Genomic DNA, 22,609 nt, shown 5'->3' on the forward strand with positions numbered 1-22,609 from the left:
AGACGTTCTTATGGAAGATATAATAACATTACTATTCCTATTTCAATGATTCAAGCAGATGATATATCAACCATGCAGGAGTATACAGAAAAATGAGTATTGGTTAGAAGCAGTTATTATTTTTCAAATGTCTGGTATCAGCTTTTTGGAATATCATTCTGGTCAATGAATGATCCAGGAGAATTTTTAACTATACAAGAAGAAGGAAAAGAAACGTAGTCCGGAACAACCGAGAGGGATCTTTTTTTTTTTTTTTTTTTTTTGCAAGGACAAGCTCAAACTTGGAGGTTCTCGGCCTTGTTGGCCAGAGCGTCCACATCAGCCTTTTGATCCGGGGCGAGCTGCTCGAGGGCCTGGAGGTCTTCATCGGTGAAGGTGTTCTTGCGGACGGGGCGGAAGGGGGCAGGGGAGCCAGCACGAGAAGTGAGGAACTAGAAATGTTAGCTAAAAGAAAAAAAAAAATCACTAGAGTAAGGTAAAGGGTAGAAAAAGGACGTACCGAGCTAGCAGCGCTAAGGAGAGCAATCAAACTGGCCTGGACGACGTCCTGGTGGATGCCGACACCCCAGACTTGCTCCTTGGAGCCGGCGGCGGTACATTGGATGTAGGTTGCTGCCTTGACGTCACGGCCCAGACCGATGGAATGTTCTTTGTAGTCGATGACATCGAGATCGATGCCCAGAGAGGACAGGGCGTGGGCGAGGGAGGAGATAGCACCGGCGCCGACACCGGTGATGCCGTGTTGGATGCCGTCGATCTCGATGATACCTGTGAAGCGACGCTTGAGGTTCTTGGTGTTGAGGGCCTTGCCGTCCTCGGGCGGGGCGGGCGAGGAGGAGCGGTCGGCGGTGATGTTGTAGTCGACGAGGTTGAAGCGCGGGTTGGATTTGAGGTGGTAGGCGTCCTCGAAGAGCTTGACGATCTCCTTGGGCAACAGCTCGCGGCTGAGGTTCTCGGTCTCCTTCTGGACCACGCGGCTGAATTCGACCTGCAGGGCGCGCGGGAGATCCAGCTCCAAGCTGCGCAGGATAACCCAGGCGGCACCACCCTTTCCGCTCTGGGAGTTGACGCGGATGACCGCCTCGTAGGTGCGGCCGATATCCTGAGGGTCTAGCGGCAGGTAGGGGATCTCCCATGGCGTGTCGCTGGTCGCATGGCTGTCTTCACGGATCTTGAAGCCCTTCTTGATGGCGTCTTGGTGGCTGCCGCTGAAGGCGCAGACGACCAGCTGGCCGCCATAGGGCCATCTTTCGTTGACAGGGATCTTGGTGCTTTCTTCCACGACCTTGATGACCGAGTTGATGTCGGAGAAATCGATCTTGGGGCTCACACCCTGCGTGTACAGGTTCAGGGCCAGGGTGACCAGGTCCACGTTTCCGGTCCGCTCACCGTTGCCGAACAGGGTACCCTCTACCCGCTGGGCGCCAGCCATCTGGGCCAGCTCGGCGGCGGCCACGGCGCAACCACGGTCGTTGTGAGGATGGACCGAGACGACAAACTTCTCCCGCTCGGTCATGTGCGTGCAGAAGTACTCGATCTGGTCGGCGAAGATGTTGGGCGTGGCCATCTCCACCGTGGCCGGCAGATTGAAGATCATGGGGCACTCTTCTGTCGAGCCCCAGGCCTCCTTGACGGCTTCGCACACTTGAACGACGTAATCCGGGTCGGTATCGGAGAAGGTCTCGGGCGAGAACTCGAACAGCCACTCCGTTCCCGCGGTAGACGGGTCGTCCTTGGTGATCGAGCGGGCGTACTTGGTACACCGGACGGCCATCTCCAGACTCTGCTGCTTGTTCATACCGAAGATGATCCGGCGGAAACACTCGCTCGTCGCCAGGTAGAGGTGCAGGATGGCCTTCTTGGAACCCTTGAGGGAGTCCACCGTCCGGCGGATGAAATCCTCCCGGCACGGCGACAGGACCTGCAGCCAGACATCGTCGGGAACAACGCCAGGCGTCTCGATCAGGCGACGTGTGAAGTCGAAATCCGTCTGCGAGGCCGACGGGAAGGACACCTCGATCTCTTTGTACCCCAGCTCGACAAGCATCTGGAAGAAGCGGAACTTTTGGTCGCCATCCTAATTCACCACGTCAGTCACCCACCACACAAATTCTCTCCTCTCCTAGCAGTGAACTACCATAGGATCCGGCAGACTCTGGTTCCCATCTCTCAGGTCGGTGGCCAGCCACCGAGGGGCCTTATCGATAACCTTATCGGGCCATGTGCGGTTGGGGAGGTTGAGGGGTTTAAACGGCTTGTATTTTACCGAGGGATCCTTGAGCCTAGAGAACAGAGAAGCGAGTCAGAAGACTGGAGCCTTATCAAGAGGCCAGGGGGAAGGAGAGAGGGGGGGGAAGTCCAGCGATAGACTGCCGTCTGGGACGTACATCGGCATGGTGGGTAGTGTAGGGTTCTGTAGCGGGGTACAGATTATGAGGGAACAAGGACGGCTTCTAAGCAAGAAAGAAGCTTCAGACAATCGAATGCACTGGCAGTGGAATATAGCACACTACTTCGGCAGTGGTATACACGTATTTATGCTGCTCTGCGGCTCGCTAAGGGAGAAGGGAAGGTGTCATACAGGAAGGGGTGTAGAGTGACTCAGAACTCTCTGCAACATAGAAGCCAGTGACGCCGTCAAGATTTTTTCCCCCGCGGACTTCCGACAGCGGAGCCCAGAGGAACCCATATTTCTGACCATAACGCTGGCCCAGTTTATTATGGTTGAGTTTCTATTGGAAGATGGGTTGCATTCTGATCTATCCCTAGCAGCCTACTGAGTTAGATACGGCTTTTCTATCACATTGCTGGCCCTCTTGCATCTGTCGTGGGACTTTGGTATCACTGAGGCCTCAGGCAGCGTGTCCGAATCGGAGCCGATTTCTGTGCCTCAGGCATAAAAAGACGGAAATCCGCGGCTAGACACGGGATATTTATATAATGATCTATACTTCTTTAAGACTAGCGTTCATACTTTGACTCGCTTGAGGTAGGTACGGAGTAAGTACTGGTACAGGAGATATTAAGCAGTTAGTATGAAGCAGTATGTACCGGTACTTAGTAGTAGTAGTAGTAGTAGTAGTAAGGGGAGGAGGAGGAGGTTCTACTCTATACTACAAGTGAATCTAATAGAGATACTGATTTTCACAGAAAAAAAACTATACTCATGCCATATGTAGTAGGATCTATAATGCAGGCTCATTTCTTGCCCTTCTTCGGGTTCTTCTTGCCAGCCTTTGACTTGCCCACGGGCTTCTGGGTCTCGCGCGTGGCTTTCCCCTTCTTCCAGCCGACGTTGCCTTCATGGCGCTGCTTGGCGTCATCGAGGCGTTTCTTGTCCTTGTTGCTCAGCTTGGGCTTCTTGGAACTGACGGCATCCGGCCCGTTGAGCTCCATCGTCCCGAGTTTGCGCGCCGCCCGCTTGTCGCGCTCCGTCTCGAACCACGTCCGCTTCGGCCGCGACAGGATCTCAGACTGGTGCTTCATGAGATTCTCGCCCTTGTTCAACTGCATCTCCGCCTGCGCCAGCTGCTTCTCCTCCTTTTCTTCCCGTAGCACCTCTTCAATCTCGTCCGCTAGTGACTCCGCCTTGCTGGCCCACTCGTCCGCCACGCTGTGCTCGATCACCCGACTCACGATCTTCGCGCCCTGCGATTTACCCGCCTTGACGGCCGCCTTGACTACCTTGCGATCCGGTTCTGCGGCAATCGTGCATGCACGTCCCGACCGTCCTGCACGCGCAGTACGTCCGACTCGGTGCAGGTAGATCTCATGCGATTGCGGTGCTTCGTAGTTGATGACCGTCTCCACGCCCTTGATATCTAGACCACGAGACGCGAGGTCGGTCGCAAGCAGGAAGGCCACTTTTCCGTCACGGAAGCCCTCGACACTTTTAATACGCTAGTAGTACAGTTTAGCAAACCATCCATCTTTCTGAGTGTGGATATATAAAATGTAAATACCTGTTCTTGACTCATGCTACCGTGGAGCTCTGCCGCTTTCAGTCCCATAAGACCAAATATGATCCGGACACGGTGTGCCTCGCGCTTCTGCCGGAAGAAGATAATCACTCGGTTGGTGTAGATTTCCTTGCACAGGTAGAGCAGACACCCAAGTCGTTTGTCCTCCCGGCCTGGACGCAGGCGGACGAACTCCTGAGTAAGCGTGACGGCGGTGTTCTTCTTCGAGTCCACCATCAAGCGCACTGGCCTGTTGAGTCCAACACGGATGAGTTTGTCAACGGTGTCGGTCATGGTTGCGGAGAAGAGCATGGTCTGCCGCGACTTGGGGATGGTGGTCAGAATCTCGTTCAACTCGTCGGCGAAACCATCCTCGAGCATTCGATCGGCTTCATCCAGAACCAAAATCTCAAGAGTGTCGACGGTAAAACTGGGTGAGTTGCGCATATGGTCGATAAAACGACCAGGCGTAGCGATGATGACATCCGGTCTCTTCTTCAGGATGTTCTCCTGTTCACGGAGACTGAAACCACCGACAAGTTGACAGAATGTGATATCGGTGTAGGTGGCCAGCTTGGTGGCAACGTTGTAGCACTGCACAGCCAGCTCACGGGTGGGCATCAGGATCGCGACGCGGCTGGTCGGCACCTTGCGAGGACGGAAGAGTAGACGTTCGAGGATAGGTACAATAAACGCACCAGTCTTTCCGGAACCCGTCACGGCGCTACCGACGATGTCCTTTCCAAGAAGAGCAACGGGGATAGCCTTGCGTTGGATAGGCGTGGGATTCGTAAAGCCAACAGCTGCCAATCCACGCAGGATGGGTCGTGAGAGGTTGAAGTCTTGGAAGGATCCCTTGGATGTATCCACGGCCGTTGACTCGTTCGTCTTGTCTTCCGGAGCGAAAAAGGCCTTCCGCTTCTCTAATTCCTCAGCGTCCACCTCGCTCTCAGCATCCGACTCACGGTCCGACATGTGATCGTCCGGGTGGCCAACCGGGGTTGCGACGGAATCATTGTCTGATGCAGCATCATCATCATCGTCGTCGTCAGAGTTCTCGTCTCCCGATGCATCTTCGTCCTTGTCTTCGTCGGAGCCAGAGCCCTTGTCTTGGTCATCTTCGCTCTCGCTACCAGCACCCATACCAAAAGCATCTTCGGCAAGAAGCTCGTCGTCCTGGAAGTCGACCGACATGTCGCCATCCGCCTCGTTATCAGAATCTTGTTCCATCTCCTCGTCTGACTCCTCCTGCTTCTTCTTGCTCTTCCTCTTCGAGTCGGCCTCCTTCTTCGCCTGCCTCCTCGAAATGATATCATCGATATCTACTGCCTTCTTATCCCCATTCTTCCTTGCGTCCTTGTCGTCGCTGCCCGCGCCCCATCCGTCAAAGCCATCCGTCACTCCACGGGCCGCGGCGCCTCCAACGTCGAACTCAAAGTCCGGGTTGAGAGCTCCGTCATCCTCTGCCGCACCCACAGCTTCATCTCCATCCTCCTCCTCCTCAGACCCCTCATCAGATCCATATGCCGGTTTGCTTTCTTTCTTGGCGGACTTGGACTGCTTCTGCTTCTGCTTCTTGTTCGTTTCTTTCGGCGTCCCCGCCGAGTCTCTCTTGCGTTTCTTCGTCGACGATGAAACTAGTTCACTAGCGGGCGCTTCTTCTTCTTCCCCCTCTTCTTCATATCGGTCTTCGGGCCCGTTTTCTTCGTCTGATAGAGTGAAAACGAAGTCATCGTCGCGCCGCTTCTTGGTGGACGCGGGAGCCATCTCGGATTCAAAATGAACGAAATATGGCTTGAGAGAAACCAATTGGCAAGTCACAGACAAAAAATACAAATAGAAAATTAAATCCAATCCCTTGCTCTCGCAAATATTGGGCGTGGTTACCTTCCTGGCCCTCTCTATCTTCTCCTAACAATGGCGGGAAAAAAAAAGTTCAAGCTTCAAGAGCGGTGAGAAGAGAGAATCCGGCAGAAAATCCAACTTGCATCTGATTGGATGATGAGTTTTGTATGAGCCATGGATTTATTGATGTACGGAGTAAGATATGATTGGGATGTTATTCAGCTATCTATGATTGAAAGATCAATGGAGAAAGCGGATAAATCCACGATACAAGGAGTCATTGGCGTAAGAGGTACTCAACTCTCTCCAGAAATCGACCAAGGGGCTTTTTTGGTAATGACTGAAGACCAAAAGCACGAGTCATCACAAAAGGACCACCAGGTATGATTCCACAGCGAATCGAAGAGACCGCACATCAATGATACTCGGGAAGAAAAAGCAAATAAAAACCAAAAGCAGAGTCAAATGAGATTGTCCATGTGCCGAGTCACTACCAAGTTCCAGAAGGACGGTTTGATTCAGTCTAAACGATCTGACTTGTCAAGGCGGAAAGTTGGACCAATTTCAAACTGTCTATCCGGAATGTGTTGGTTGTTGTGGCTTGGAGCTATTTGATATGTGTTAGACAAATGCGGTGGAGAGAGAAAGGAAACAAAGCGGAATGAAGATAGACTCACCAATTTCGTGGCGTCTAGAGGTAGGCAGGATTGTCGAAGTTGTGGCTGACTTCGCGAACAAGGTAGCTCACATTCAAGCTGAATCAAGAAGGTTAGCTAAGGTCAAGTTATGTACTGGAGAAGGTCTCCTACAATTGCTTGAATTTGACGCGGACCCCCTTCAACACACCCTGCTCCTTGAAACCGTACTCCCTGGTCAGCCACTCGCGAACCCACTGATGGTATGAGCGGTCGTCATTTGGGTAACCAATGGCGAAAACTAGACGAGCCAGTTTACGGCGGCCACCAGGGACGTAGGAGGTGCGGTCTTCAACGCTCGAGTCGAAGAAGTAGCCCTTGCGGGGATTGTACATGGGATCGCAAACCTCCAGCAATTTGTCCAGGAGACAGCGTCCGATGCCCTTACGTTGGCTGTGCGGGTTGACGAAAAGTCTCAGCTCAACGGTGAAGCGCCCTGCGCTTCTCTCGCCTGTGAAGTCGTTGGCAAAAGCGTATCCCACCACTCGCTCGGTAGTGGGGATAAAGCTCTGGGGCGGTCCAGTCTGACGTTCCACGGCGACGATGAAGGGTAGCTTTTGCTTTTCACAATCGTCCATGCGCTTACGGATGTCAGCGTCACCGAGACCGGGGATGTCCACGCTAAGGAAAGACTCCTGAGCAAACAAGTTGAAAAGATCCACCAAGTCGGGAATATCGTCGGCCTCCACGGGGCGAAGGTAGATATTTGCACGGGGAGCGGCCACTTTGATTTCTGCAACGGGGGCGTCCCGGGCAGCCTGGAGGTACATCTCGCGAGACTGCTGTTGCTTGGCTCTCTCCTCGCGCAGTCTTTCTTCCTCCTGCTTAGAAAAGTTGAACCCGAATCCCAGGGAGGTTTCGTGCAGGTGCAGGGCCGAGACCTCATCGGACGGATGGAACATGGCCGACGAGCGCGGGAAATTAGGGATGAAGAAGGAGCGGGCTCCGTCTGGATGGGCAGTACCATCGAAGAACGCCTTGTGGTAGATGTCAGCAACGTTGCAACGCCCCAAGGTTCCGTCCAGCCAGATAAGGAAACGGTCTCTGAATGCCTCAAAAGCAGAGCAGGCGTGCGGGCGATATTCCCAATTGGCATAGTATCCGTGGGTCCATCTAGTCTCCGCAGATACATCGGCTTCGTTTGACTCCTGGATTTTCTGCGTCTCACGCATGAGGTTTTCGCAGTTGAACATTAAGGTAACAGCAGTGGGCTGTGGGGAATCATCGAATCCAGGACCCTTATTCTCTGAGAGATAGAGCTTCCCATCCTTGATCTCGGGATAGGCTCTGGCGTTGGTCGAGTAGAGGGTCCAGTTTTCCTTGACGAATCCAAAGTCATCGTCAGGATAAGAGTTACCGATCTCTTTGCTATCTCCAGACGAGGATCCGGCTGCGGAGTCCTCTCTTTCAATCTCAGGCAGACGACGATAAGTAACGATCTGGTGATAGACCGTAGACTTGGGATCGGTGCCGGGACCGTCCCTCACTCGAGCCAAAGCCTGGAGATCCGTAGTTGGCAGCTCCTGATTTTGGAAATTGTTCATGTTCGCCTCCTGCAAAACCTGCTGGCGCAGCATTTCGAGCTCCTCCAGAGCCTCCTTGGGTGCAGGCTCGTAAGGGTCTCTCTTTATGTAGCCTAATCTGCTTGGATGTCAGTCGCCTTCATGTGTCAAACGGGCGCCTTGTTTCTTGGGCTTGCTACTTACCCCTTTCTTTCGACGTTGGAACTTTCTGACTGCTTTGTTTTCCAATCATCAGAGCCTTTGGGCTGGAAAGAATTTCCCGAAAAGACATCAGGCACAGGATGCGTGTTCATGCCTCGAGCTCTGCGCCTCAAGAGGATCACGTCGGAACCGTCATTACTTTCCATACTGCCAGGAAGGCCGTTTCCTTTTCGAGATCCCATGTCAGTATGTCGAAGAGTCTGTTTTCCACTGCGGGGGGGGCTTACCTCTGCCAGGATCAGGTTGTCTGACTTGGGAAAGTATTACGTTGAGAGGATAACGGGCAATAACGATGTCCTTCGGCTTGATTTTCCTTGGAAAGGCGCTTTTATTCGCACCGACAGAGGGAAGATCAGTTTTCACGCTCTCCTGAGGTTGAGAAGGGCTCTCGTTCTCCTGGTTCGAGCGGTTACTGCGGCCGACTGAGTTGGGAGGATTGGCAGAGTTCTCAGCCTGAGAGATAAGAGCTCTAGGAGTTCCAACAACAGTCTGAGAAGAGCCTGAAAGATCCTGAGACTCTGGCTGGCTTTGTCTCCTGCCTCCCAGCTGAAGCTCAGACGTGTTAGAGAGGGAGATCACTGACCCGCTCTCAGACTGTGAAGTGACAGGTTTAGCCTCAGGGCTAGAGATGCCCTTGTCACTATCTCTCACTTCCAGTCTCGGCGTTTCATCAACAGGCGGGGGGGTTAGTCTTCTATACTTGTCTTCAGTGACATCCTCTTTCTCAGCCTTAGAGATCCGCTTGCGTGGAGATGATGAAGGCGCCCAGGGGCATTGAACCGCCCACCATTCCTCTAGACTCCCTGGTTTTGATACACGAGCCTTTTCTGGAGGGTGATCCTTGAGAAGCGCCATTATAGCGTCGGTTCTCGGTTGCTGTCTACCGATTCTTGGTCTGTACCAAGCCCCTGAGCTGCGCCCTTCCATCATGATTTTTAGGAACACAAGACAGACCACTAGAATATATCTTGATATTAGCGTCTAGGTAATCTCTAACAGAGCTACTCCAGTATAATAAACTCCTTATATATGTGTGTAAGGGAAGTACTCACCTTGAAGTGATGGATGATCTCTGGCGCGGGTCCTGCCTGTTGAAAGGATTCAGGATAGTCTCGATCACAACCGGGAACTTCCTCACTTGCGTGTTATTCTCTGTTTGGGTTAAAGGCTAGTATTGAATATAAGCTGTAGCTCTTCACTGACTTATAAATCTTACAGTAGTCTCTAAGACTAGAAGCCAGACTTAAAGGGAAAGAAAAAAACAATCAACCTCACCCAGAGACAGAAAAAGAAAAAAGAAATTCAGAGGGGGGGACAGAAGACAAAAAAAATAAGGCTGCCATCTAAAATTGTTTGGGTGGTTTGCAGCGTGTTGCTTCCTGGTGGTGGAAGCTTGATATCTCATCGATGCAAAAGCTCTCACTGCCCACTCATCTTACCTTCTTCCCCTCCCACCACGCAGTCTGAAAGGGCGAATCCAGACCACACATCGGGGGAAATGCTGTCGATTCTACGAAAGGCGAGATTGAAAGACAAGGAGATGCGGATACTCATGCTGTACGCGTTCTGTTGCCCCCGACAGTAAGGATGAGTGTTGACCAGCGGCAACAGGGGGCTCGACAATGCCGGGAAAACGACCATTGTGAAGCAGATTATGAACGAAGACGTTACGACAGTCAGCCCCACGTTGGGATTTATCATCAGAACGATTGATTTCATGGGGTGAGAACTCCTTCCCGGTCTGAGTTAGGGGACAGCAAGACTGACTGACGGCCGTTGTAGATACAAACTTAATATTTGTGAGGTTCACAAACCGGCCGAGGGGCGACCTCTGAGACTAACAGATCCGCTTGCCAGGGGACGTGGGAGGCCAGAAAACCCTCCGATCATATTGGAAAAACTACTTTGAGAAGACTGACACCCTGGTATGGGTGGTCGATGCCACCGATCGGCTGAGGGTAGACGACTGTCGCGATGAGCTTGCTGGGCTACTGCTTGAAGAGGTACGTGCACAGGGTCTTCTTCCCCCACTACAGATCTCAGGGTTAAGACCAGCGAAGCGACTCATGGGAGCCAGTCTTCTGGTTTTTGCAAACAAAACGGATGTCGAGGGGTGCATGACCGGGGATGAAATCCGCCAGGTACGTTCTGAGATGGAGGTGGTTCCGGCCTACTGCTCACCGCGCTCGCAGAGTCTTCGCCTGGATGCAATCAAGACACATAAATGGACAATCCTTCCCTGCAGCGCCATGACTGGGGAGAATCTCGAGGAAGGGTTGGATTGGATAGTTCAAGATGCCAAAGACCGACTTTTTTTATACTAATAGTACACCGCTTCTGGTTTTTTATAGCCACCGACGGGTCGCTACCAGATATACGCCTATCTATATGAGTACATAATGAGCCGAAGGTTAATACATTCTCTTCCAGGACGGGTAGAACATCAAAGGAGTACTTGTACTCCCTACTTTTCCTGATAAAAAAGTACTTCGTACAGTCCAGTCTTTTCTTTGCAAGCCTTTGCTTTCCCAGCAAGAACGATACAGAGTAGATCTACAAAAACTATGCAGGATGGAACACCTGAACCACTTATTGCCCGCAGATCGTCTGCGAAATACGCAAGTGTGTAACGTCGAAGTCTGTGAACTATAGAGTACTCTGTGCAGAGTAGCTACTGGCGTGGTTATATTTTAGATGGTACTATTGGCAGTCAATGGTTCAATGGCAGCTATTAGGAGATAAATAAGGCTGAAGAGAGAGAGGGAAAAATAGAAAAAAAAAAAAAAAAAAAAAAAAAAAAAAAAAAAACAAGAAAAAGAAAAAGAAAAAGAAACCACTGCCAGTCTGATCGCCATGAATTTGCACAATAATATCAAGAAGAATACCGGTTACGCCATGGGTTGCTCGCTTCGAATCCCTTGAACCGGTTCATGCGATCGTGGATCACCCAGCGGGACACAACAAAGACTCCACCAAAACAATCGCTTGTTATGACATTCCAGTTCTCAGGTACAGACAATACATTTGTACAGAGTAAGCAGTAGTTGCTAATGAATCATCCATATAACTAGGTAGCTATCTTGTACGGAGTCTACGGACTCTCCAGCGTATGTAGTACGTAGTCTTGAAGTCATTATTCAACCCACTCTCCACTGGTTCAATCCTCCCCTCGTCAACCAAATCAATAGACACAACGCACAGCAGCAAGGAGTGGGTCGAGATGCTCTCAGGGTGCGTTTCTGCCCTCTGCTGGGGTTCCACTGAGCCTACCACTCACTACATTAGCAGTTAACTAAGTTAGTACATGTTTAGTAGTTAGTCCAGAGTGCACATTGTCTAGGGATGTTAAGGCGGAGAAAGCCCAGCTGGAGGTGAAACGACGCCCTCAAGATTCCGATTTCAACCTAGATCACCCCCCGTCTGACAAGCAGTCAACCCCCCCCCCCCACCCTGGGTTGTGTGTTTGTTTATTTTATTGATTTTGCTTTTCTTGTTTTTTCCTTTTTTTTCTTTTATAAACACTGCCCAGGATGACTCCTCCCACCACCACGACGGGATCGGACGGCGCCGAGGACGTGAACGACTTCCTGCTTCGGATCCGCGAGCTGGGCGAGAAACGAGACAAGGAAGACGAGGAGCGCACGAAGAAGCTGGAAGAGGAGATCCTCCAGGGTCGCAAGGAGAGACAGGCCCGTCGAGCTGGTGAGCTGAAGCTGAACTGAAGCTGAGCCCGGGGCACGCGTTCGCTTGTGCGCCCGTTGTCGCCCTGCCCCCCCTCCCCTCCTCTACAAACCCTTGAATTTCTTTCTCTCCTCCCCCCTCCCCTCCCCTCCTTCTATTACCCCTCCACTTGGATAAGAAACAGACGATAACACCGACTGACTCTTTGGTTTCCCTTTGTTGGTTGATTAGAAAGGGCTCGTTCGATATCGCCCACCAAAGACTCCCCGCTCGCGAACACTGCTCGGCTAAGCGTCTCCTCGTTTGGCCAGTCGATCGACCCCCCCGAATTTCTGGAGCCGACCTCAACAGAGATAGTACGGGAAGAGACCTTGGTAGGGTCGGAGGTAGAGGCGCCTGAGGCGACAACGACGACGACGCGAGACATGGAAGAGGGGTCTGGGTCTGGGTCTGGGTCTCCAAGGGCGGTTCCGGCCCTATCACGGAGTAGAACAGGAACTCTGTCCTGGCAGCAGCGCCCGTTGTCGCGCGACAAGACGGGGGGGAATCGGCCGTGGTCGTCGAATTTTACTGCCCGCGAAACTAGTGACAAGACGACGACGGCGGCGGCGGGGGATGGCCCCGAGCCATCCCGGAACCAGATTGCGTCGGCTCTGGCGGGCAAGGATCCCTCTTGGTTTCGCCAGAATTCCGATCGAGCACTCGGTTCGCCGGCACTCAGGAAGAACGCTGAGGAGAACGCGATGAATGCCGTCTCTCCGATTGTAGGGAATCGCAGACTGCCGGGCATGAGTCGGTCATCGGCATCAATAGAGCCTGAGAAGCCGGTTGGTCAAGATCCTGCGCAGGGTCGATCTCGTTCACCGTCTAGAGCAAGTTCGACAATCGGTGACAGTACTATGAGCCCTCGGTTTTCCAGCATGTCGTCGATCTCTACTGCAGGTGGCCTTGGGTCTCCTCTGCCGCTGTCCAGCGCTCAGAGATTCGACATTCCGACCACGGAACCCGGAACCATGGAGGAGCAGCAGCAGCAGCAGCAGTCTGCCGCACCTCCATCTCCAAAGCGGGGGTCTCCCGAACGGGCTGCCTCGCCAACCAAGGGTCTTGGTGGCTTCGTGCAGAGCGCGATGATGAAACGCTCCGACAGCGTTTCTAAAAGATGGAGTGCACAGGTGCCATCCGGACTCACCCGTGCGAACTCGGTCGTCAGTAACCGCAACAGTATCGCCGTCTCATCGTTGGGAGAGGTCCCCTCGTCGACTTCATCTAACTCGCGGCTGATGCGTGAGAAATCCCCGTTGCCGGTCTCACGTCCCGGATCGAGTCATAGCGATGCCACCGCTGTGCATCAGGCCAAGTCTACGGAACGGCCGACCACCCCGGTCCCCTCCGAGAGAGGAAATGACGCACCGACGGATGGTAGCCACGTAAAGTCTTTGCACATGAGATCTACGAGCGCTCTTGGCAAAGAGGAGGAGAAATCCGAAGCCGCCACCACGCAGTCGCCAGGAAGCCCGCTGTATTCGAGAACAATGGACCCAAAGAGATGGAGCCCTACAAAATCCAGCTGGCTAGAGAGCGCTCTCAACCGACCGGAATCCCCAAGGCAAAAGCCCCCGCCCCCGCAACAGCCACCTTGGGTGCGCGATAGACAGTCGAGGGGCAGTGTCGACATGGGCCGATCGACCAATTTTAAGGAAGTCACTCCAGTGGGACTGATGCGATCGCCTGCTCTGGGTAGCCACTACAAAAAGCCCAGTGTGTCTGTGATTCCGGACCTTCTCGATGGTGCCGAGAGTCCTAGAGCCAAAGAGCCGGATTCTACTCCGATTGCGCAAGTCAAAGATGCAGACACAGCAGCTATCGAGGAGAAAGAGGTGAAAGAGGAGAAGGAAGAAGAAGAAGAGGGGAAAGAAGGGGGGAAAGAAGAGGGGAAAGAAGACGAGGAAGACGAGGAAGAAGAGGAGGAAGAAGAGGAAGAGGAGGAAGAGGAGGAAGAGAAGGAAAATGTTACTATTCCCGAAAAGGAGACCGTCAAGGATAAACCGCAGCAGGAATCTGCAGTCAATTCGCCGATTCCTGCGCTGCAAAAGCGGCCACCTCCCCTTATGTCTCCTATATCGAGCGTTCCTCTGTCGCCTTTGTCTCCTCGAGATCCTATCTCACCTAGACCGAAGCTGCAGTCCCCTGTCGTCGATTTCAGGGCGAATCTGCGCCGGCGGGACGTTGTGAAGGACGATGCGCCGAAAGAAGAAGAACCGGAGTTCAAGAACGTCTTTGGAAAGCTAAAGAGGACCCAGACCTCCAGCTATGTCGCGCCTGATATGCTCAAGGACAACATTCTCAAGGGCAAAGCAGCACTCAATGCAACTGCAGGGCCTAAGAAATCTCAGAAGGTTGACGAGTTCAGAGTGAGCATTCTGAAACAAAAAGAGACCATGAAAGCGGGCGGCGTCTCCTTGAACCGAGGCTCGATTGACGAGAAGCCCCCTTCCCCAAAGCCTATTCCAGAAGCCATCCTGAGACGAAACGACTTATCGAAATCCGTGAGTGGCAGCAAGAACAGTTTCTCGACCGATTCTCCCCCTCCCCTCTCTCCCATACGACCAACAGCCCAGACCTCGCATCCATCTCCGGACCGCCCGTTAGCTGCTGAACCCGAATCCCTTCCAACTACGCTAGCCAAATCGGCCACTATGGAGATTCCTCCTCCGTTGAGCCCTGAGGGCAACAAGGAAAACGTGGAAATCCCGGCGAGGGAAGATATGAAGCCATTGAGTCCGGTGGAAGGGCCCATCAAACCGGTGCGTCTCTCGCCGTCGTCGGATAGTGTTCCAAAAATCGCGGACAGGGTACCGCCGCCTGAAGGACTTGCTACTAAAGGAGCTCTCGCAGGCCGAATAAACCCTGCTTTAGCGGGCCTTTTGTCCCGTGGACCACCACCTACGCCTGGCGGAGGACCGAAGAGACCGTCCCCGATCACGACTTCAGAAGAGACTGTAGCGACGACCACCCCCAGATCGCCAGCCAGCGAGTCTACCTCCGCGGCCCCCCTTAACCATATGACTAAATCCCGAGCGAGAGGCCCGAAACGACGTCTTCCCAAAGCCACGGGGAGTGAAGCAACTTCGTCCCCTGCCTCGCCTCGGAGGAGCGAGGCCCAGATTCCTAGCCCTGTCATGCCAACACAGAAGGTTGCCACGCCGGCTGCCGAGTCTACTACTCTTGTTACTAGTTCCAGTTCACAGAAGTCACCCCTTGCAGTTGATCGATTTGGTGGAGATCGCGGTCCTGTTGTTGTTGTTGCAGCGAAGCCATCAGAGTTAGAGGAGCGTTTGCCGGTCTTGAATAATGATAAACCAGTCTACAGATCAGATGGTCCCGCAACAAAGTTGCGATTAGATTTCCAAAGGCCCTTTCCCCAGCAGAAGCAGCGACAGGACGATGTTCCTCAGAGCTCTGAGAGAAATAATGGTGGCATGTCTCCTTCTTCGAGTAGGCCCAGTGTGCCGCCCAAACCGGCGGTGTCCGCGCCATCCCCTGCGTCGGAACGACGGCCAATCTTGCAAGGGCAACATGCTTCACCGTCTCCCCTTAAAACCAGTCCGAAGGAAAACCGAATGGAGTCGCCGCCAAGTACACCGCAACACAGGGTCAATGCGGGCCCCGGCATTGGTGCACTGAGGGATCTGCTGCAGAAGAAAACGCTGCCACCCCCTCCCTTGCCACCCAAAAAGGCGGAGGTCACGTTCACCAAGCCGGCGGAGACTGATAGCCAAGGCAGACCCTCCTCCTTGCAGCAGCGTGCGAATCGATCATCCGTGGTGCCCCAGACGGCAGAAGCTCTGGCGGTGATCTCCGGCTTCTTCACGACGGTCCCCCGGTCCAGCGACCGGGTGGACATTGACCCCCAGTCGCTGCTCACGAACAAGAAGAGCGATTTGAAGATTCGAACCTTGAAACGACAGATCTGGGAGATCACGGGCGATGGCAAACGGCAGGATCTCCCCCTGAACCAGGAATACATTCTCTATGAAGGGAGCATGTATCTGTGCGTGCACGTCTACGAGACCGTCGGGGGCACGTGGTCCGAAGTGCATCTATGGTGTGGAGATGACGTGAGCGAGCCCGCCCTGGAAGACGCCCAGCTGTTCGCGCGCAAGGTGGCCCGAGAGAACAGCTGCAAGCTGGACGTGCTGCGGCAGGGCAAGGAGACGGCCCGGTTCATCCAGGCCCTGGGGGGTATCATCATCACGCGCCGAGGCTCCAGCTCGCGCTCGAACTCGTCCGCGTTGTATATGCTCTGCGGGCGGCGCCATCTGAAGCAGATGGCGTTTGACGAGGTCGACTTCTCCCGACGCAGCCTCTGCTCCGGGTACCCCTCGGTGATCTCCGCCCCCTTTGGGAAACTGTACCTGTGGAAAGGCCGTGGCAGCGCTGCCGAAGAGATCGGGGCCGCACGTCTGATCGGCATGGACATCGGCCTGACGGGCGAGATCGAAGAAGTGGTCGAGGGCGAAGAACCGGCCGGGTTTTACGAGATCTTCCCCGACGGCGGCGTGCGAAGGACAGCAGCAGTAGACGAAAGCCGCCGCCACAGCTCGGAGTACTGGCGCCTTAAACCCAGCCATGAACACTACCACACACGCCTGTTCCGTGTCGACCACGAACTGGGCCAGAAACAAGGCTTCTGGATGCGCCGGCCTGGCTCTTCTTCGCCCGTCATCCGGCCCAACGACACCGTCCAGGAGATCGAACCGTTCTGCCAGCAAGACATCACAGCCAAGGGCATCTACGTTCTGGATACCTTCTTTGAGATTTACGTGTATGTACTCTCTTTCTTTCTTTCTTTCTTTTTTTTTTTTTTTCTACGCTACTCTCCTCCAATGCTAACCATTTATTTTCATTAGTCTCGTTGGCGAACAAGCATCGCACCGCCCCGCCGAGTTCGCCTCGGCCCTGGTCTTCGCCCACGAGTACGGCATCTTGTCGGCCTCTCTCCAGGACCGCCCCTTCATCCCCAAGAGCTTCGTGGCCATCGGTGGCGTCCCCGAGAACTGTCTCAATGCCTTTCGGAAATGGGACCGACGCTCGTGGAACCAACCCCGTCGGGTCCTCCCCTTGAACGCTGCGATCGAGGCAATCCGATCGTGAATTCCCTCTCTTCCTCCTCCTCCTCCTCCTCCTCCTCCTCTTCTTTAACTATGTATTTACACCTTCGGTTCTGTCTTATTTGGTGGCTTGGGTTCCTTGACGCGTGGTTGTTGGAGTTTCTTCCGGTCGCATGGCAGGCGCTGTTGCTGGGATTTCCTTGTATCGATGTTATAGCATCTAGAGTCTTGTGTATTCTTGGGAATCAGTCTATATTTCAATTTTTCTATATTATCTTCCACGTTCCTATACTGGCGACCTCCTACAGTGATTCAAGGCGACTATGTAGTATCACAACAACTACCATCGCCAAAACTAATACGAGCAACTACCAATTCTGCCTTCACTTTTACTCTCATACTACTACTACTACTATTATTATTATTACTGTTATTGTTTGTTGTCCCGATCCACTCCGAACTCCCGGCCGCTTCTTGGGTCTCTTCCGGGAATGTCGCCATTATGAGCTAACTAGCTACGATCTCTCTTTTTCCCCCCCCTCTCCCTCCATCTCCCTCAGTTGAATACAGAAAATTCGCTATCCAAAGCAGGAAGAGACCTGCAAATAGTCACAATGTCTTGAATCACCCCTTTATCTACCTGGAAACCACCACACCACATCTACTCGTTGAAAAAAAAAAAAACATCACGATGGACCCCGCCGTCCTTCGTGAGCTGTCGCGGCTCGACCCCGCCGTTGCCTTCCGCGCGTCGACCGACCACCTGCATCACACCTGGGCCAAGACGTTCTTTTCACGGCCGGAGCTGTACGTGCAGCCGGAGTCGATCGAGGAGATCCAGAAGGTGGTGACGGTGGCCCGCCGCTGCCGCCGGCGCCTGGTTACCGTGGGCAGCGGCCACTCGCCGTCGGACCTGACCTGCACGTCTGCGTGGCTGGTCAACCTCGACCGCTTCAACCGGGTGCTGGAGATTGACCAGGACAAGAAGATTGTGACGGTGCAGGCGGGGATCCGGTTAAGAGATCTGGGGAAGGAGCTGGAACGCTACGGACTGACGCTGTCGAACCTGGGGAGTATCGATGAGCAGTCGCTGGCGGGGGTGATTGCCACGGGCACGCACGGCAGCTCGCTGCGCCATGGCCTGCTCTCCGAGTGTATCCTGTCGCTGACGCTGATGCTGGCGAACGGCCAGCTGGTGCGCTGCAGTCCGAGCAGCAACGTGGAGCTGTTCCGCGCGGCGCTCGTCTCGCTGGGCGCGCTGGGGATCGTCGTCGAGATCACGTTCCAGGCGGAGGCGACGTTCAAGATCGCCTGGCATCAGTCGCGGCATACTCTGGCTTCTGTACTGGACAACTGGGCCACGGGTCTGTGGACGACCCACGAGTTTGTGCGCGTGTGGTGGATGCCGTACCAGCAGAGCGCGATTGTCTGGCATGCAGACAAGACCGACCTCCCCGTGTGCCCGCCGCCCACCACCTTTTACGGCGAATGGATCGGCTACCATATCTACCACAACCTGCTGGCCCTGGGGAACTACGTGCCGCGCGTGCTGCCGTGGGTGGAGTGGTTCGTGTTTGGCATGCAGTATGGGTTTCGCGCGGGAGCCACCGTCACCGAGGCGGTCGAACCCGCTCGCGACGGCCTGTTGATGAACTGCCTATACTCGCAGTTTGTCAATGAGTGGGCTCTGCCGCTGGAAAAGGGTCCCGAGGCCATTACCCGCCTGTCGGCCTGGCTGCTCGGCGACTCCGAGCAGGCCCGCATTCCCTTCAGCAGCAAAGACGTCTGGGTACACTGTCCCATCGAGGTTCGCGTGGCCGACACCTCGCTGAACCGCAACCCGCGGCCCTTTCTGGACCCGACCTGTGCCAACGGGCCGACGCTCTATCTCAACGCAACCCTGTACCGCCCGTACCTGCGGGACCCGCCGTGCAGAGAACGGTACTATGAAGCCTTTGAGTGGCTGATGCGCGACCTGGGCGCCAGACCGCACTGGGCCAAAAACTTCGAGACCTCCGACCTGGCTACGATGTATGGAGACGATATGCATGCCTGGCTCAAAGTTCGGCAGGAGGTAGACTCTGACGGTCTGTTCTTGGGTGAATGGCATCTCCGCAACCTGCCATTGTCTTCTTCTCCTTCCCCTTCTTCCCTTGCACTTATGGAACGCGAGCAGACCCGTCGTCCTCTTCGGGGAGTCGCGGGTGCGGGCGATGGCCTGGAATGGATTGGAGACAAACGATGGGAAGACGCCGGCCATGATGAGCCCAACGGAGAAGGGGAGGAGCAGGGCAAACGCGACGACGACGACGAGGACGACGGCTTGAGTCCGGTGACTGCGGCGAGCGAAGATAGCTTCGACCTGCTGGCGACGGGGGAAGCGAGCGTTGTCGTTGTGCCTGCTCCATCACGCAACGAGTAGCAAACAATTGTGTCTGTTTTTCCCTTGGTTACTACCGAGCGAACTCCCAACAGCACCTGACTGTTTCGACGATGATGGCTATTTCTTACTTCAACCACGTCAGTCGAGGACGGAGACAAACAACTGTTCAATTCCCCTCCCTCCTCCCCCCTCTTTTGCCCCTCTGGTTTTTAGCTAAAGTTTTTTTTTTTTTTTTTTTTTTTTTTTTTTCTGCACTGGCTTCCCAGAAGCCCAATCTGCATTGCCTTGCAAGAAAAATTTTTTCTTGCCAATAGACGACGCGTCGGCTAATAGTTCATGCTCATTCCCTGTGGCTATCAAAAATTGGGTTTGTATGTCACCGCACCCCTGTTGTAGAGTACACCGTAGTTATACTTGACATTTGCTATCTACGAAATGATTGTCTAGATATGATTGTCTTTAATGATTGTCTATACTACAATCTGTACAAGCTCTGAGATAGCCTTTCCACTCTACCTACCACCTGCCATGACATAAGTGACACAACTATAATGTTCATCGTGTCTCTGTCTTGTATCTTGTCTTGTATCTATATATCTCGTGGACACAACTGATTGGCACTCCCCATGCAGACCCTGGCTCCCAACCCTGCTGCCCCTTGTCCGATGCACTGGTTGTAACGAGGGTAGAATATGCACGTCGGACCAGGATAGAAAAGCAGTCATCATTTCATCATTTCTTCCTGGCGTTGTCATGGGATCACAGCTCAGCCACTGTCTGATTGCTCTTCCCCCCCCCCCCCCTCTCTCTCCCTCTCTCCCTCCCCTGGGACTCCCGGTGAAGGGGAGTAACTATTCCCGGCGGCGCCTTCGTTATGTGTACTACACAACCGAGGGGCAGGTACGCGAGACGCGTCTTGTCTTGGTGGCGCTATTTTTTTCTCCTCCCTCTAAAAATGATTCAGCCACATCATGGTTTTATCCCAATTCTCGAAGGATTCGCCGTATGATATCATGTACCCTATCTACCCACTGGTTTGGTGAATGCTATTCCACAGGACATGCAGTGTAGTGTTTGGTGTTTGTCTTAGTAGTAGTAGTAGTAGGTACCGGGGTATATGGAGGTCATAATGAAGCCGGGTAAACTATGAGTCGTTAACACAACGCCGTAGTTACTCCGTACGTAGATCGAGGAACTTCTCGTTGCCGTGACGACTCTGACAAGTTTCCCCCCAGTAGCTTGATCTTCCCTCCGCGACGCAGCCCAGCCTGAAATGATCTGCCTGATAGTATCTCGGCGAAATGCCATCCGCACAGAACGGCAGGAGTTAGTTACTCGGCAGGGGGGGGGAGACCAGATCCGACTGACAATGTGTCCCAGCCCTGTGCAACCCTGTACAATGGCCTAGGAAAGCGCATCTTGAATATCGACCGAGCGACACTGAAGAGAACTGACGTTGACCTTCCTGGAAGGATAGAGGTATCCTTTTCTCTTCCTCTGGGGGAAGGGACTGGGAAGTCGCGGGTTTCGCTCCTTCCCCCGCCAACCCAACCGTCCCCTGGGGTGGCGCCAAACAGGGAAGGAGCAACTCTGGTCGGGTTTAGGTAGGTTTGGGTACCTGCCTTTGTCAGGTGGCCTTGTAGGCCCTGTAAGCTGTAGCCTGTAGGGCTTTCCTGTCATGTGATGATGAAACTCGGAGTAACGAGTTTCTGCCTGATCCGCAGCAAACAGAACAGCGGTCAGTTACAACACACCTTCCACTCCCTTCCTCGGACCACAGGAGACACGGGAGAGAACGGAGGGGGACGGGGGGAGAAGGACGGAAGAAATTAAAAAAGAAAATATAAAAAAAATATAGAAAAAAAGAATTTGATTTTCTGATTTCCCTGTTTTGTGCTGGCACCGTTCCCTGCTAACTGCTGCTTTCCACAGAGACAGAGAGAGAGAGAGAGAAATAAGGGAGGGGAGATAGAGAGAGAGGGAGAGGGACACACACACATACATACAGAGACAGAGAAAGAGGAAGAGAAGGAGGAAAGAGAAGCGAGCCCCCTCGTACCCGACGCAGACCGAGTACGACTCACCCACCTATACTGAGGGCGGCACCTCGCAGAGAGAGGTATACCCAGGTACCTAGGTACCTGCTTGCTTGCTTGATAACCATGGGAGGGGCAGATGGCGGGGGTAGGGAGAAAGAAGAGAAATACACCGCCTCTGGGATTCCATCGCGTGTGCCCTTTTCCCTTTTGTCAGCATCGACGGTAGACGAGGTCGGCTAGGGAAGGCGAAGGCGTCAAAGACGTTCTGCCACTGGTACCGCGCTGCATGCCTCGAGGCAAGAGTCACACTCCAAGGGCTTCCATTGGGTCTTGCAGGGTGTTTTCAGCAGCCTTGGCGTACACCTTTGACAAGGGTCTTTGCACGCGCTGGCTGCCCTTGAGCTGCCGACTAGGCTACCCACGCCCTCCGGGCAAATCGTGAAACAGCAACACTAGCAGGCTAGCAGCAACATGCTTGTCGTCGCCGATCCCCGCGTCACGGCTCAGTGACTCGTGTTTTCTTCTCTGACGATTAGTGCAGACATGTCACCGGCTAAGGGAACGCAACAGGAGTACTACTATCAGATCAGACTTTGAGGAGATTCCAAGTTCTCGGAGAGACAGGTATCACTGCCGCCGTGTTGACATGGGGCCTTTCTCTTACCGCGCAGTCGACTGCCCAAGGGAAGGGGGGGAACCGGAGGGAGGGGCTGTTCTTTTTTATTTGCCGGGATAAATTTGGATTCTACAAAGAAAGTTCCTATGCTTTCTACTTGGGTATTCCGTATATTTGCCGTCCGGCTCGGTCCGTCGAAAAAAAAAAAAAAAACGGTACCCGCTGGCTCTGGTTCTTACTACAGACAGACGTTTCTTCTGTCTCAGGGCTTAACCGCGGCTACTAATCAAGTATGCCCAGCAAAGGTAGCTTCAGGCCGTTGTCAATGTGAGCATGCGACCAGCTCTTGGATCCCCAGTGTTGCAGAGACCCTGGCATTATGGTGCCTGTCACAGCCACCCGGAAAAGGGGTGTGGATGTACTTGAGTCTCAACCACTTGTCAAACCCACCAACCACTGACAGCATGGCAAAGCACACAATGGGATGTCGAGCAGCATTAATACCAGTTCGCATCGTAACAGACCGCTTTCCTCCACGTCACCATCTCTGCAAAGT

At 53.7% G+C, this 22,609-nt stretch overlaps 5 protein-coding genes across 5 annotated transcripts; 3 read left to right on the top strand and 2 right to left on the bottom strand.

Moving 5' to 3' along the window:
- Nucleotides 1–263: 263 nt before the first annotated feature.
- Nucleotides 264–5,852, bottom strand: ASPZODRAFT_159882 (hypothetical protein). The gene is made up of 5 exons (XM_022726436.1): nucleotides 3,963–5,852; nucleotides 3,295–3,900; nucleotides 2,138–2,275; nucleotides 500–2,077; nucleotides 264–431 (listed from the first exon to the last, which is right to left on the bottom strand). Exons 1-5 carry the CDS (start codon nucleotides 5,724–5,726, stop codon nucleotides 276–278), a joined length of 4,242 nt encoding a protein of 1,413 aa, XP_022580097.1. The 5' UTR covers nucleotides 5,727–5,852; the 3' UTR covers nucleotides 264–275.
- A 643-nt stretch (nucleotides 5,853–6,495) lies between these two features.
- ASPZODRAFT_17040 (hypothetical protein) lies at nucleotides 6,496–9,078 on the bottom strand (the record flags this gene model as incomplete). Its single annotated transcript, XM_022726944.1, has 4 exons — nucleotides 6,496–6,559; nucleotides 6,614–8,140; nucleotides 8,206–8,389; nucleotides 8,451–9,078. 4 exons carry the CDS (start codon nucleotides 9,076–9,078, stop codon nucleotides 6,496–6,498), a joined length of 2,403 nt encoding a protein of 800 aa, XP_022580098.1.
- Nucleotides 9,079–9,670: 592 nt separating this feature from the next.
- ASPZODRAFT_98273 (hypothetical protein) lies at nucleotides 9,671–10,660 on the top strand. The gene is made up of 6 exons (XM_022730572.1): nucleotides 9,671–9,780; nucleotides 9,835–9,945; nucleotides 10,006–10,022; nucleotides 10,081–10,226; nucleotides 10,284–10,364; nucleotides 10,416–10,660. Exons 1-6 carry the CDS (start codon nucleotides 9,722–9,724, stop codon nucleotides 10,545–10,547), a joined length of 546 nt encoding a protein of 181 aa, XP_022580099.1. The 5' UTR covers nucleotides 9,671–9,721; the 3' UTR covers nucleotides 10,548–10,660.
- Nucleotides 10,661–11,753: 1,093 nt separating this feature from the next.
- On the top strand, nucleotides 11,754–17,058 carry ASPZODRAFT_152637 (hypothetical protein; the record flags this gene model as incomplete). The annotated part of the gene is made up of 3 exons (XM_022725870.1): nucleotides 11,754–11,925; nucleotides 12,136–16,729; nucleotides 16,815–17,058. 3 exons carry the CDS (start codon nucleotides 11,754–11,756, stop codon nucleotides 17,056–17,058), a joined length of 5,010 nt encoding a protein of 1,669 aa, XP_022580100.1.
- Nucleotides 17,059–17,706: 648 nt separating this feature from the next.
- On the top strand, nucleotides 17,707–19,437 carry ASPZODRAFT_152638 (hypothetical protein; the record flags this gene model as incomplete). Its single annotated transcript, XM_022725871.1, has 1 exon — nucleotides 17,707–19,437. One exon carries the CDS (start codon nucleotides 17,707–17,709, stop codon nucleotides 19,435–19,437), a length of 1,731 nt encoding a protein of 576 aa, XP_022580101.1.
- Between the last annotated feature and the right edge of the window lie 3,172 nt (nucleotides 19,438–22,609).

Source organism: Penicilliopsis zonata (genome assembly GCF_001890105.1).
Source record: "Penicilliopsis zonata CBS 506.65 unplaced genomic scaffold ASPZOscaffold_10, whole genome shotgun sequence".
NCBI classification, from domain to species: domain Eukaryota; kingdom Fungi; phylum Ascomycota; class Eurotiomycetes; order Eurotiales; family Aspergillaceae; genus Penicilliopsis; species Penicilliopsis zonata.